Source organism: Peromyscus leucopus, chromosome 9 (genome assembly GCF_004664715.2).
Source record: "Peromyscus leucopus breed LL Stock chromosome 9, UCI_PerLeu_2.1, whole genome shotgun sequence".
NCBI classification, from domain to species: domain Eukaryota; kingdom Metazoa; phylum Chordata; class Mammalia; order Rodentia; family Cricetidae; genus Peromyscus; species Peromyscus leucopus.
The window spans coordinates 68268751-68282479 of record NC_051070.1 but is presented as its reverse complement, the minus strand read 5'-3'; the positions used below and the strand labels follow the sequence as shown (position 1 = coordinate 68282479).

The following is a 13729-nucleotide window of genomic DNA, read 5'->3' as shown; positions in this document are numbered from 1 at the left end:
TAGCTTATAGTGAACAGGTCTCTATGACATGAAAAGAAAATGAAACGCTTACGTGAACCACTTCTGGTGTGTCCTAACAAATATGATCTTGAAATTCAGGGACTCCCTCTGTGCTTCTTCCTCCAGCATCCTTCTGGATGCCTTCCCCCACTCATCCAGATTGAACCTTCCTCCCCTCCTTATGCCTCCTTTTCACCCTGAGCATAATTTTGTGTGTCATACTTAACCGCATTTCATATTGTCTTAACCTCTCCGGGGAGGTCCCTCTATTTCATGTGTATCTGTCTCCTGGGGAGCAGGAGCTATGTCTTAACTACCTGAGTAGCCCCGGTGCCTGGCACAATCTCTAGCACTCAGGAGGTAGTGCATAAATGGTTTCTACCTTAATAAATGAGCAGCTTAGAGGCTAGAGATTGAAGTTTCCCTGTGAATGCGTTTGAGTACTCCTCCACTCACCACGCCCAAATGTCTCTCCACATGGCTAGTAGCAGTCCAGAAACTGCTCGCTTCCCCTGATCTCACTGAGAATGACTCCTTCTGTTTCCTTAAGCTTTGTGCCTGGTCCAGCCCCTCCCACAAGGATGCAGCCATAAGGGTTGAATCATGGGGGGTGGGGGGGGCGGACCATTGGGTACATTGTGGCCCTAGGAAGATGCCTTGGGAGTCAGTCTTTCAGCAAATGCACTCCGCGTGCAACCCTGCCCTCCAGAGCTGTATGACTAGATTGAAAGTCTGTGTAATGCAATCATGTGCACACTCCGAATTTCCCTAAGAAAGGGTAACTCGGGAACAGGATGTCGTTTCCGTGAGGTGCAGCGTGGTACATGGTGGGTTTTTTTAAGGAGCATGTGGATATCAACATTCTGTTGTATCCAGGTTAGTGAGAGTAGGTGTCTGTGTGTGTGTGTCACAAGTACAGCCCAGCGTTCTTTTATATGTAGCTACAAATATCCTTAACAAGTATAATACTGTTGAAAGTGCTATGAGAGTGTGTTTCCCGCTGCGCATCGCTGGGGCTATAACTGTCATGGTGTCACTGTGAGTTTATGTACTGGCGCCTGTGTGTGTCAAGATATGTGTGAGCCTGTGAGTCGTGGGTGCGTGTGTTGCCACCCTTCCTCTGTGTGGCTGTGTGTGTGTGCATGTACCACTGCAATGTGTGTGTGTCTCTGTGATGCCGGGTGTGGGTGTGATGTGAAGGAGATGTGTGTCACTGTGTCTGTGGGGGTCCTGCTTCGGGCCTGCCCCCAGCCCGCCCTCCTCCCCTACTTCTGTGGCTCCCTCCCAGCCAGTGTCCCTGCCCTTCCCCTCTTCTCCCTCCCAATCAGTCTGTGCAGGGGGGGGGGAGCTGGTGCTGCGGCCCCCCTCCTCCCCATCCTGGCCCCATAAATAGCAGCAGAGCCGGAGCCGGAGCTGGCGCCAGTGGCTGGAGCAGCGAGGAAGAGTCCGGGGCAGGGCCGGAGAGCTGGAGAGACGAGACCCTCGACCAAGAGTCCAGGTGAGCCCACCCTCCCTCCCTAATCCAGCCTGAGTCCTGCCTTCCCTGGCCCAGACTCCATAGCTCTCATCTCCTCCAGCTCTTAGAGAAGTCACCAGCCAGCCCTACCTGATCCCCCCTCTCCACCACATGCCCCTGCCTACCTCATGGCATCCACATTAACCGAGAGACTGGTGGCTGGAAGGCAGAGAGAACCCCAAGCCCAGACCCTCCCCTCCCATATCTAAAAAGATAGATATATCATCGGGAGGCTGGTATCCAGCCAGGGAACGGTCCCGGTTCTGACCGAGCTACGAGACTGTCACACCCTCCTGGAGATGGACACAGGACAGAGGGGGGGCAGACAGAAGGTGGGGCACTCAGGCACACCGGTGGACACTCACTCAGGAAGCATGGCATGGGTCAGAGAGCTTCGCCCTGAGATCGGGACAGGCACAGCCATGAACTGGGGCCGGCGTACCCCTGTCTGCTGCTGCCTGAGGCTTGGTGACTCTGCTGGGGGAGGGCGATGCGCATGCATCCCACGGGCACCATGGTGGGGGCCATGGCTCCCCCAAAACCCTGTCGCTAAGAGACAGTGCCCGTGTTGCCAAGAAGTGTGAGAGCAGGGGAGGTGGGGAGGGAGGGCTGCAGGCTTGTCAGGCGCCTGGGGAGCTCAGCGCAGAGCCCTCGTCCTGACTCTCACTCCCCAGGCCCACCACCCCTCCATCCCCGTCACCCAACCGCACAGCAAGTGGGGGACACTAAGACGATGAGGACAGTTCGGCACAGTGCCTCCCGCTGCCCACCTGTCTCCTCCCGTCCCCCCACCCACCCACTGCAGACTTCCTCCCTAAGGCCCACCCTCTCCAGACCTCCAGGGCCCTCTCCGCCCTCTGCCCCACCCCCTTGCCCCACTTCAGCTCTCCGGTGCCAAGACTGAGTAGAGCGCTGCCTGGTCCACCAGTCGGGAAGCCGGCAGAAGGTGCTGAGACAGCAGTAAATCAATCGATGGCCTGGGAGCCGAGACTGCCAGGAACCCACTTCATTCCCAGCCCTCCAGCCTTTCCCAGCCCCATCCGCGACTCTTAGGCTGGCAGGGTGACAGAAGCCGCGGGGCTCCGGACTCCTGATCTTGGCTGCTCAGAGCTTCAGGGGAGTCAAACGGAGGGCAGGGGGGGGGTGGGCTGCCCTGAGGACCCCAGGACCTCAGGAAGAAGAGCCCCGGGGGGTAGATCCAGGACCCCCAAGAGACAAACTCCTCCTCTCCCTGTCCAGGCTCTCTGTTCTGTCCCCACAGTGCCATGTCGGACCCTGAGATGGGATGGGTGCCCGAGCCCCCAGCCATGACCCTGGGGGCCTCCCGAGTGGAGCTGCGGGTATCCTGCCATGGCCTCCTGGACCGAGACACACTCACAAAGCCGCATCCCTGTGTGCTGCTCAAGCTCTATTCTGATGAACAGTGGGTGGAGGTGAGCGCGGCTGGGTGGGGGGTTCCCCTCTACTGACCTTTGCTAAACCCGAGAAGGAAGGAGGGTGAGTGGGCACTGGAAGCCTCGTGGGGGCGTGTGAGGATTCCAAAGGACCGTCTCTAGCCATGTGGATAACCTTGAACGTAAGCATGCCATCATTATTAAACCCCAACTATTTTAGGCAGAGGCTTGCAGAGCCCCAGAGGGCTCAAGTCTGGTGGTCCAGCAGTACCCCAAATTCAAAAGTCAGCTAAGAAAGAAAGGAGCCAGTTGATGGGGACAAAAGAACCCAAGGAGAGCCCATGTGGCAGTGGAAGCGCAGGGCAGAGACAGGGAGCCTTGGGTCCCAGAGGGTCCTGTCCCTCCTGCTGCAGGTGGAGCGCACCGAGGTGCTTCGCTCCTGTTCAAACCCCGTCTTCTCCCGGGTGCTGGCCGTTGAATACTTTTTTGAAGAGAAGCAGCCCTTGCAATTTCACGTGTTCGATGCTGAGGACGGAGCCACCAGCCCCAGCAGTGACACCTTCCTCGGCTCTACAGAGTGTACCTTGGGCCAGGTCTGCATCCCAGTCTCTGCATACACCACCGTCAGCTTCTGCCTCCAGAAGCCGAACTAAGAGAAAAGAGCCCTGAAGCTAGTTCTGAGTCCGGGGGGGCCCTCCCCACCATCCACGGGGGCCCTCCCCACCATCCATGGGATGTGCACCCTGGGACAAGACACTTAACCCACTTTTCCCATCTCAAGTGAGGGGCGGGTTATTCTCATAGTGCTCCTTCTGTTATTGTTACTGTTGTTGTTGCATTTGGTGCTGGGGATTGAACCACTGAGCTACACTCCCCCCTCCCAGCTCCTCTCTCCTAGGCTGCTGTAGAAATTCAATCCACCCTCACCCAATCAAAGGGCCAACCTTCTGGACACTCTGTGGGCATTTATCTTCCCGCCCTCACACCCTTGGCCAGGGCAGATGTATTCATTACAGCCAGACTCCCCCCACCTCTGTCTTTAGATTGTGTCCCAGACCAAGGTCACTAAACCATTACTGCTGAAGAATGGGAAGACTGCGGGCAAGTCTACGATCACGGTAGGCCAAGTCACGGTCCCCACCGTTGGGCCCATGTCCCCATGTGGATACCCACTGTGACACTGTGCTGATGACCACCTTCGTTTATGGGAAGCCTATATGGTGCCCTTCTGGTGGGGAGGAAATTCTTCACACTGTGTCCTCTCTTACAGATTGTAGCTGAGGAGGTGTCGGGTACCAACGACTACGTGCAGCTTACCTTCAGAGCCCATAAGCTGGACAACAAGGTTGGAACCCCAGAGTCCAGGCATCCGTGCCCCGTTAGAGAGCCACAGGCATCCCACCACAGACAGACTCCAGGGTCCCGGGCCAATTCTCTTCTCAGTGTTACTCCCGCCCCGTCCTCCTCACAGATCTCACCAGACTCATGAGCCCTTTCCCCTGAATCTCCAGGATCTCTTCAGCAAGTCTGACCCTTTCATGGAGATCTATAAGACCAATGGGGACCAGAGTGACCAGTTGGTCTGGAGAACGGAGGTCGGTACACAGGGCCGTGGGATGGCAGTGGGCAGATTTTAGTCAAGAAAGGCAGACAGGAAGTGACAAGGTCCCCCCTGCCTCTCCAAGGTGGTGAAAAACAACCTGAACCCCAGCTGGGATCCCTTCCGCCTGTCCTTACACTCACTGTGCAGCTGTGACGTCCACCGGCCTCTCAAGGTAAAGCCCCAGGGAAATAAGGGGGTAGCCAGTCTGCTGTCTGAGACCTTCCCCAGGAGGCTGCAGGCCTCCTCCCTCTCCCTCGTGTGATAAGCACACCTCTCTGTGGGATAAATAACAGCTCAGCTCAGTGTTAAGTTCCCATGGAGGAGCCTTTATCTGAGGCCAAACTTCCTGCTAGAGACTGAGCTAAAGAGTGATGTTTAGCAGGTGGATTCTGGGTAGGTTAAGGACTTGTATTTGGGCCTGGACACTGTGAGGTCCCTAAGTCAGACACCTTTGCAGCTGCTACAGAACATCCCTAACCCTGGCCCCGCCCCTTCCGTCTCCCTTCAGTTCCTGGTATACGACTATGACTCCAGCGGGAAGCATGACTTCATCGGCGAGTTCACCAGCACGTTCCAGGAAATGCAGGACGGGACAGCCAAACCTGGGCAGGAGGTGCCGAAGACCCCAGAACCCCTGGGGAAATTACAGGGGTGGTTGGTCGTTGAACACATCACTCTGGGAGACAGAGAGTGGGAAATGCCCAGGCTTGGCAGAAGGACAGGGTCATGAGGGTCTTACCCTGGAAGCATCCGTCAGTGGGAAGAGGCAGGAAGGTCTACTTGATGGACTTCTCTGTGTTGTGGGGTGGGTCTAGATGCAGTGGGATTGTATCAACCCCAAATACCGGGACAAGAAGAAGAACTACAAGAGCTCAGGGACGGTTGTGCTGGCCCAGTGCACGGTAAGTCACAGTTCACAACTCACGCGTCCTCTGCCCCTGCCCTACCACAGTCCCAGATCCGTGCCCTTCCTTGCTTTTTAATTTAAAAAAAAAATGTATATTTATTTATTGGGGGGGGGGATGTGCTTGTGTGGACGCATCAGTGCCGTAGAGTGCACGTGGAGGTCAAAGGACAACTTTGGGAATCAGCCCTTTCCTTCTACCATATGGGTCCTAGGGATCAGACCCAGGTCTTCAGGCTTGGCAACAAGTAATTCTACCCACTGAGCCAGCTCTCCAGCTGTTTCTTTGTTAGTTAGTTAGTTAGTTAGTTAGTTAGTTAGTTAGTTAGTTAGTATGTGTGTGTCTGTCTGTCTGTCCGTCCTTCCCTTGCTTTAAAGACTTGCTCTGGGACCTGGGAACCCTTGCCCCATCCCATCCTCAGCTGCAACCTTTAAAACTCTAGTCTCCCCCACCCCCACCCCCACTTTTCCCACGGAGCTTTGCCAAAGCCTCCTCCTCCGCCTGAAAGGATCATCTCACCGCATGACCCCTGCCCCTCTCCCAGGTGGAAAAAGTGCACACCTTCCTGGATTACATCATGGGCGGCTGCCAGATCAGCTTCACGGTAAAGCGCTCCCCCATATCACGCCCCCACCCCACCCCCGTCCGAGAGATGGCCTAAGAAAGAGGGAGGGGCCAAATCCATGCCAACTGCAGGAAGCCAGAGTCCCACTGCCCTTAATTGGGCATCTCGTGTACCTTGAATCCAACACCCTGCTCAACTATGAGGCTACCTAAGGGCTCCCCTAGATCCACCTTGGTCCTTTTAACATATTCTAACTCTGGCCTAGCCTGTCTGTGGGTTCTCACGGCTGCAGCATGACCCCCCACCCACCTTCACCCAGGTGGCCATCGACTTCACTGCCTCCAACGGGGACCCAAGGAGCAGCCAATCCCTGCACTGCCTCAGCCCCCGACAGCCCAATCACTACCTGCAGGCCCTGCGCACGGTGGGAGGCATCTGCCAGGACTATGACAGGTAGGGGACAGGGCGTGGGGCAGGGAGGGAGGCCTTGCCCAGGAGCCCCACGGCTTTTTCCTCTCTCCAGTGATAAGCGGTTTCCAGCTTTTGGCTTCGGAGCTCGAATCCCCCCAAACTTTGAGGTAGGCTGGGTAACAAGAGTCAGGAAGATGTTGGGGGGGGAGTAGGGGGAGGACAGAAGAGAGATACCCTTCACAGCCCCGACTCGCTTACAGGTGTCCCATGACTTTGCCATCAACTTCGACCCAGAAAATCCTGAGTGTGAAGGTAAGCTGGGAGAGTCCCACCAACCTGCAGCCATGGATGCCTGTAATCTCAAGAGCGCAGACTCCACTCCCATGCACTCAGCTCCCTGATGCATCCCTTCCTCCCATCCAAGGCCGGTCTTCCCTTGGGAAGAATCCAAGTCTTATGACCCAGCATCGTGCCCGCTTACTTCTCCCAACCCCAGGGCCACCTGACTCTCTCTGCTTATTGAGGAGCAAGGAGCCATCAGGCCTAAACCAGAAATCACCACGCTGCTGTGTCTGGAGCGTGCCCTGCTGACTTCCACCAGCTCCATCTCTTTTCTCTGCCCACAGAGATCTCAGGGGTCATAGCCTCCTACCGCCGTTGCTTGCCTCAGATCCAGCTCTATGGCCCTACCAACGTGGCCCCCATCATCAACCGTGTGGCTGAGCCAGCCCAGCGGGAGCAGAGCACGGGCCAAGCCACGGTGAGGAAGCAAAACAGAGAACCAGGTGTCCTCTGGTGGTGCCGGGGTCAGGACCCGGGTTTGGAAAGAGTGTCAGCGCCCTTTCCTACGGAATCGACCCACGTTCTCCCTCTGCTTGCCCTCAGAAGTACTCGGTACTGCTGGTACTCACTGATGGCGTGGTGAGTGACATGGCTGAGACCCGAGCAGCCATTGTCCGGGCCTCCCGCCTGCCCATGTCCATCATTATCGTGGGTGTGGGCAACGCTGACTTCTCTGACATGCGGCTACTGGATGGAGATGATGGCCCCCTGCGTTGCCCAAAAGGGGTACCGGCAGCCCGTGACATCGTCCAGTTTGTGCCCTTCAGGGACTTCAAGGATGTGAGTATTGGGTCCTCTCTCCCAGGGAAAGGGCTCCTCAACAGTTCATGGCCCCCCAAATCTTTCTCATCTTCCTGATGTCCTTCAAGGAGCGCTAGACTACAGCGCGCCACACCAGAGCCCCACCGGTCGCTCCTTTGACCCAGTTGCCCCTGTTCTCCTGCCCCTAACCAACCTCCTTCCCTCCCCAGGCCGCGCCCTCTGCACTAGCCAAGTGTGTCCTGGCGGAGGTGCCGCGGCAGGTGGTGGAGTACTACGCCAGCCAGGGTATCAGTCCAGGAGCTCCGAGACCCTCCACACCGGCTGTGACCCCCAGCCCCAGCCCGTGATGACTGCCTCTCGACAAACGAACACTCCCTCAGTCTTTCAGTGAGTCCTGGGGAACCGAAGGGTGGGCGCCAAGGGGGTTCCACGTGGGGCTTCTGAACGACTCGTCTCGGCTGCCGCGGCTGGTGCGGTTGCCCGTGGCCATCCTGCTCTTCTCAGGTGCCTGTGCTGACCCTTGGCTCCAGTGACCCGTGTCTCTGCCTCTTGGACCAGTGGTGCCCTGTGAGTCCTGGAAGTGAGTGGTGGACCCTGCTCCCACCTCTTCAAGCCTCATGGCCCTCACCTCTGTGGACCCCCAACAGCTCCCCTCAGTGATTGTGGCTTTATGAGTGTTAATAAAGGGAACTGCCCCCATCACTCCAGCCTCTACCCATCATGCCTCAGATGCCGGTTGGAGAGCCCATCACTCCCACATATACCAGAGAAAATGGGGCCCTGTCTCTTTCCAAATCTGAGCCAGATCTCCCCCAAGGCAGGCTGTTGTCTCTGCGGCCCCCCAACTGTGTGCCGGTGGGAGCTAAGGGGCCCCCACCCTCACCTCCCAAGCCCAGGGGGTCTAAGCACCATGGGTGTTAATTGCAGGAGATGGGGAAGGGTAATGAGAGGCTGTCAGGAGGGCAGGCTAATGCTTCCTTAGAGCTGTCTCCACAGAGGCCCCGCTGAGTACCCCAGGGGCTGAACCCCAGCCCCCACACAGCTGCGGGGCAGGCCAAGGAGGGGTGGTGGGGAGTGAAGGGGTGCAGCAGGTCTGCAAACGAGTTAGGAGCACAGAGAGGACATCTGAGGTCTGCGAGGCCTGGCTTTCCTGGTGGAGTGTTCATGCACCACACAGACCCAGGCCTCCGTGAGTGCAGCCTGAGGTTTCCGGAAATCCAGCCGGGTACTCGTGATGATGACGTCATCGGCAACAGCAATGTGGATTGTTCTTCAACACACAGCACACTCGTCACACTCTGCTCCTTTAAACATGTGTATAAGTGATATCGAGTTAGGGCTGGAGAGGAGGCTCTGAGGTTAAGAGTACTGACTGCTCTTCCAGGGGTCCCGAGTTCAAACCCCAGCAACCACATGGTGGCTCACAACCATCTATAATGAGATCTGGTGCCCTCTTCTGGCATGTAGACAGAACACTGTATGTGGTAGCGAGTTAGAGCACTATTTCTCTGTTTTCCTGACAGTGAGTAAGGCTTGATTTTAACTCTACAAGGTCAGAAAAGAGCCGGAACCGTAGCTGCCTGGCCACAACACCCACACTCTTCATCACTACAGCATCTTTGCCATCCATGGGGTCTAGACGCGCCATCTTGAGACCTGGTGTATGCGTGCTGTGGCCTGGTTTGTGGGCGTAAGTGTCTGAGGATAGTGTCTCTGCCCTTGTATGCCATGCAAATAAGAAAGGGAAGCCAGGGAATCAATGGGTCTGGATTGAGGCTCCAAAGGACAGAATAGGTCAGGAACTCCCCCAACAGGACACAAATGAAATTCAGAGTAAGGGGAAGGCAGGAGATGGGCCAGTGCCTGTAATCCGGGTACTCAGAAAGCATGGCCAAGGGGAGTGGCACACGCCTTTGATCCCAGCACCCAGCACACGAGTCAGAGGCAGGTGGATCACCATGAGTTCCAGGCCAGCTTGGTCTACAAAGTGAGTTCCAGGCCAGCTAGGTCTCAAGAAAGAAAAAGGAAAGAAAAGGAAAGGTAAACCCAGTTTGAGGCCAGCCTGGGCTACATAGGAAAAAAAGGGAACGCAGAGTAAGAAGAGCTCAGATCCTAGGTGGGCTTCCCCTGCCCCAGCCTCTCCCTGCAACAACAACTGTGAAAGAGAAAGATGCTGGGTCTTCACCGAGAGGAACCCACGCCAGAGAGGAAGGCCACACTGGTCAGGGGGCAGGCAAGGCGGAGGGCCAGGCGGGGGCTGCAGGAAAGGACTCCTCTCGGAGCCTCCTGCAGAGACTAAGGATGAGCTGGGCTAGAGGAGGGGACAGGGGGAACAAGAAATGCGATGGGAAGAGAAGAGACAGCTGGTCAGGGGGTGGGGAGTGGGGGCAGAAAGGAAGAAAGACATATGGGAGCCGCCTCCCCCACACAGGACTGCTTCTCCCGTTTATTACGGCCCTCGGAGGACAGATGACAGCGACTGATGAGGTGGACACTCCCAGCTCAAAGCCTCTGCTCTGCCCAAAGGCCCTCCCCATCTGTGGCTGAACTGGAGGGCTGGGTTGCCGTGGCAACGGCGAGGCCTGGAGGACAGCCGCAGACAGGCCTAGCTAGGGCCACTGCTGCTCCTGGGCTTTGCCTGTGGTGGTGGTGGTGGTGGTGGTGGTGGTGGTGGTGGTGGTGGTGGTGGTGAGGGAGGCTCCATCTGGACCATTCCCCCACCCCCTCCAATCCACTCTCATTGGCCTTCTAGAACGGAGATGTGCTCTGCTCCGCTCCATAACGGGTCTATCTCTCGGCACAAATTAGCCAAGCAGTCTACCACTGAGCTACAGCAGATCCCACCCCCCCGGAAAAAAAAAACCTCTCCCCCCCTCCTCCACCTCTCTCATCGGTTTCATTCTCACAGCAGACACACAAGACAGTAGCCTGGAGCAGTGGTAGAGAATTAACTCTATTTTAAATTGCAAGAATGTTTAACCAATAACCTGAATTTTTCCTGGACGTCAGGTTTAATTCACACACTCTCAGCTTCTGGTTACCCTGTGAGGTCTCACTTCAGCTCTGAGTGGCAAGAGGTAGCAGCAGGGGCACCCTCCGGCCTTCGAAGGCCAAGCCAGCCTAGAGGGAGCCGCAGAGGGCCAGCGCAAGGCTACAGCCTGGAGGCTGGGGCAGAACAGGATGTCCTTTGGGTACAGTCATCTTGGGGCCTCTTGGGTGTCTAGACCGTTTAGACTTGCTCACTGTGGTGGATGCCAAAACTGAAACAATGTCAGAAGCCGTCCAATCCAAATAAAAAGTTAGATGAAGTCATTGGAATCCAATGGCAATTGCTTTGCTTAAGGTGACAGACATATGGCCTGTGACACCATTTGAGACTAGTGCCCAGGTCTCCAGGCTCCCATCCAGAGTGTTTGTTCTGCTGCTTTGGACTCTAAAGGCCACTGGGTTGAGCAGGGAAAAGCATCTTGAGTTAACCTCTTAGGAGGAACTGAAATCTTGAAAATTCAGTAGCCCTAAAATGGGGAGTCCCGAATTTCAGTGGAAATGCAGCTTCATTGTTAATTACAGCATCAATGCACTACACGTTGAAAACCTTGAATTAAGAACTAGACTGAAGGGCGGCGCTGCCCCCCCATCCTCCTGTTGAGCCTGCCACCCACCCATCCTCCACACCTCCACCCTCGGTACAGGCACTAGCTAGCCCCTGCAGAATTCAGTGCCCTAATCACGAGGAGTCATGGCCTGCAAAAGGGAAGGGGACACATCTCCAGCAAAGGACGAGCATCTAACCTCAGGCATGCCACGAGGGTCAGAAGTTTGGGGATATTTGTACAGACACACTCAGGACCACAGGTAGCGATTTGATGAGTGGCATACTCTCCTGTCTAGAGTGCCACCTACCCCGGACACCTCCAAACCGCCCCACCCCCTGCCCTAGAGGCTCAGAGGAAGAGGTGCGCGTGGTCGTCGGACCCGGGGCCGCGGCCGCTGGAGGTCAGCCGGTCGCAGCGGGCCTTGTAGAGGTCGCGCTCGCGAGCCAGGCGGGCCACCTCGGCCCGCAGTGCGTCCAGCTGGGCGGCCAAGCGGGCGCGCTCGGCCTCCAGCCCGCGCCGCTGCTGCAGCCGCTTGGAGCGGCAGGCCTGCGCGTAGCCGCGGTTCTTGAGCGTGCGGCGCCTCTGCTTCAGCCGCAGAGCCTCGTCGCGCCCGCAGCCCCGCAGTTGCCGGTTCAGCTCGCGCACAGACATCGAGACCAGCGCCGCGTCCGAAAATCTCTCCGGCAGCTGCGGAGGAAGAATGCAGGGACCAGATCGGTGCGGGTGTCCACCTTCACCTGCTACCTGCTGCATGCTCGCTCTTCCTACAGACCCCACCCCAAGGAGTCCCGACACGTCCTGGACCCCAGGGCTACACACGGCTAAGCACACACACATACACACACACACACACACACACACACACACACACACACACACACCCTTGTGGTCCTTCCTCAAGTGTCGCAGTGTGAGCTCCGCCCCCCTGCTCAGGCGAACCAATCGTGCCTCTGGACACTGCGTACCCTTCAACTGTCCGCAATGTCCAGGGGACCCGCGCCCAGACAGATCCTGCCCTTGCCACAGACCACACGTTTCCCTGTCCTGAACACCACAACCCAGTGACCCTCGAGGATTTGGATTACATCGTAATGCCCTCAACACCCCCATCTGTGTCTATAATTAATAGGATGAGTCCCAATCCTTTCTGAGAAGGTTAGGCGCTGGGGAAAACACGGAGCCTTGAAAAAGCCAACTTCAACCACAGCCTGTACCCAGGCAGGTTCCACACACCCTTTATCTATTTGCTACTACATAATCGCTCATCCCCCACAACGCTCTTAAATTCTAAGCCCTTTTCCCTTTGAGGCCCCCTTCTAATCTTTTGTTTTGTTTTTTGACGGGGTCTCGCTGTGTAGCCGGTGGCTGGCCCGGAACACACTAATTAGACCAGGCAGGCTTCTAATTCACAGAAATCTGCCTGAGTCTGCCTCCTGAGTACTGGGATTAAAGGCGTGAACCACAACTCTTGGCTTCCTCCTTGTCTTCTCTCTGTTCCCCATAATTCAACTATTTCCTACCATTTTGAACAATCGATGTAGTTTTCTCAAGGACCTAGCTCTGTCTCTTTCCAGTCTACAGCCCTCTCCAGGAATTCTCCCTCTCTTAAGAGCTGGTCACCTTCCCCAGGTCTTCCTCCCCTCAGACCAACCTGGGTCACTCACCTGGGCGTGCTGGGCTCCTGTCTCTCCTGGGCTCCCTGAGTAGTAGCCACGGGGCCCTTCTACAGGGACTGGGCCCTGATTCTGTAGCAGCTCCACAGCCTCGTCAGGACTTAGCCCCAGCACCTCATCAGCCCCTAGCTGCTGCTGTAGGGTGGCCAACCAATACAGCTCCTCCAGGCCTGGCCTGGGGCCCTCGCTGCTGCCCACCATGCCTGGCTCACTGAAGGTGGGTGAGGGGGGCACTGAGCTGTAAGGTGTGGAGCCCAGTGAGGCTGTGGGGAGTCCAGGTCGGCCCTCGGAGGGTTCCCGTTTTATTTCAAACTTCATCAAATCAAAGTCATTAACATATTCCATAGCCAGGGGACTCGGGGGAAGAGCCATTCTGGACTGAGCTGAGAGAGGTGTTCCTGCAAGAAAAAGGAAAGGTCTGAACACTCGGGAGGCTGCCCGCCATCCCTCTCACTACACCTGCGTCCCTCCAGACCCAAGCGCCCCGACACTAGAGCTCTGGGACCCCAGAGCAATAAAGCAGCCCTCTTCCCTGCGCAGTGACTGCCGGGCAGCTCCTGACACACAACAAGGAGCCGGAGGCCTGGAGGACAAAACGGACAGCGGCCTCTCACCCCTTTGGTGCCCCTGGGATCCGTGAAAAACAAGAGCGCCATGGCAGTGCTCCCAACCCCAGTGCTGGCACATGCCGAGAAGCTCTGTCATCTCCAGAGGCACAATTCCATTTACAGGCAATTAAAATTCGAGCTTAATTAACTCTGTGTGTGTGTGTGTGTGTGTGTGTGTGTCTGTGTGGCTGTGTGGCTGTGTGTATACGTGTATATGTGATTCTGTGTGTGTGTGTGGCTGTGTGTATCGTGTATATGTGATTCTGTATGTGTGTGTGGCTGTGTGTATCGTGTATATGTGGTTCTGTGTGTGTGTGTGTGTGTCTGTGTGTCTGTGTGGCTCTGTGTATATGG

At 56.5% G+C, this 13729-nt stretch overlaps 2 protein-coding genes across 3 annotated transcripts; one reads left to right on the top strand and one right to left on the bottom strand.

Annotated features, from left to right (window-relative positions):
* The first annotated feature begins 687 nt into the window (after positions 1–687).
* Cpne6 (copine 6) lies at positions 688–8216 on the top strand. Its single transcript, XM_028892212.2, has 18 exons — positions 688–876; positions 1394–1498; positions 2778–2949; positions 3324–3503; positions 3954–4028; positions 4181–4255; positions 4422–4505; positions 4596–4685; positions 5022–5126; positions 5329–5415; positions 5963–6022; positions 6303–6436; positions 6507–6561; positions 6655–6706; positions 7021–7154; positions 7280–7516; positions 7708–7885; positions 8003–8216. The coding sequence occupies exons 3-17, from the start codon at positions 2782–2784 to the stop codon at positions 7843–7845; spliced, it is 1674 nt and encodes a 557-aa protein (XP_028748045.1). The 5' UTR covers positions 688–876; positions 1394–1498; positions 2778–2781; the 3' UTR covers positions 7846–7885; positions 8003–8216.
* Positions 8217–10432: 2216 nt separating this feature from the next.
* On the bottom strand, positions 10433–13391 carry Nrl (neural retina leucine zipper). 2 transcript variants are annotated; one of them, XM_037208813.1, is made up of 2 exons: positions 12759–13391; positions 10433–11781 (listed from the first exon to the last, which is right to left on the bottom strand). In XM_037208813.1, exons 1-2 carry the CDS (start codon positions 13137–13139, stop codon positions 11443–11445), a joined length of 720 nt encoding a protein of 239 aa, XP_037064708.1. In that variant the 5' UTR covers positions 13140–13391; the 3' UTR covers positions 10433–11442. The 2 variants fall into 2 exon arrangements, with proteins under 2 accessions (XP_037064708.1, XP_028748033.1); XM_028892200.2 differs by having other exon boundaries at positions 10433–11783; positions 13076–13391.
* Positions 13392–13729: the final 338 nt, after the last annotated feature.

Bases quoted from the DNA above. Each gene is read 5' to 3' on its own strand.
- Cpne6 (XM_028892212.2), top strand. From the start codon at position 2,782: ATGTCGGACCCTGAGATGGGATGGGTGCCCGAGCCCCCAGCCATGACC. The intron at 5,127-5,328 runs GTGCCGAAGACC...GGGTGGGTCTAG, and splicing joins CAGCCAAACCTGGGCAGGAG to ATGCAGTGGGATTGTATCAA. The intron at 6,437-6,506 runs GTAGGGGACAGG...TCCTCTCTCCAG, and splicing joins ATCTGCCAGGACTATGACAG to TGATAAGCGGTTTCCAGCTT.
- Nrl (XM_037208813.1), bottom strand. From the start codon at position 13,139: ATGGCTCTTCCCCCGAGTCCCCTGGCTATGGAATATGTTAATGACTTT. The intron at 11,782-12,758 runs GTGAGTGACCCA...CTTCCTCCGCAG, and splicing joins CAGGAGCCCAGCACGCCCAG to CTGCCGGAGAGATTTTCGGA.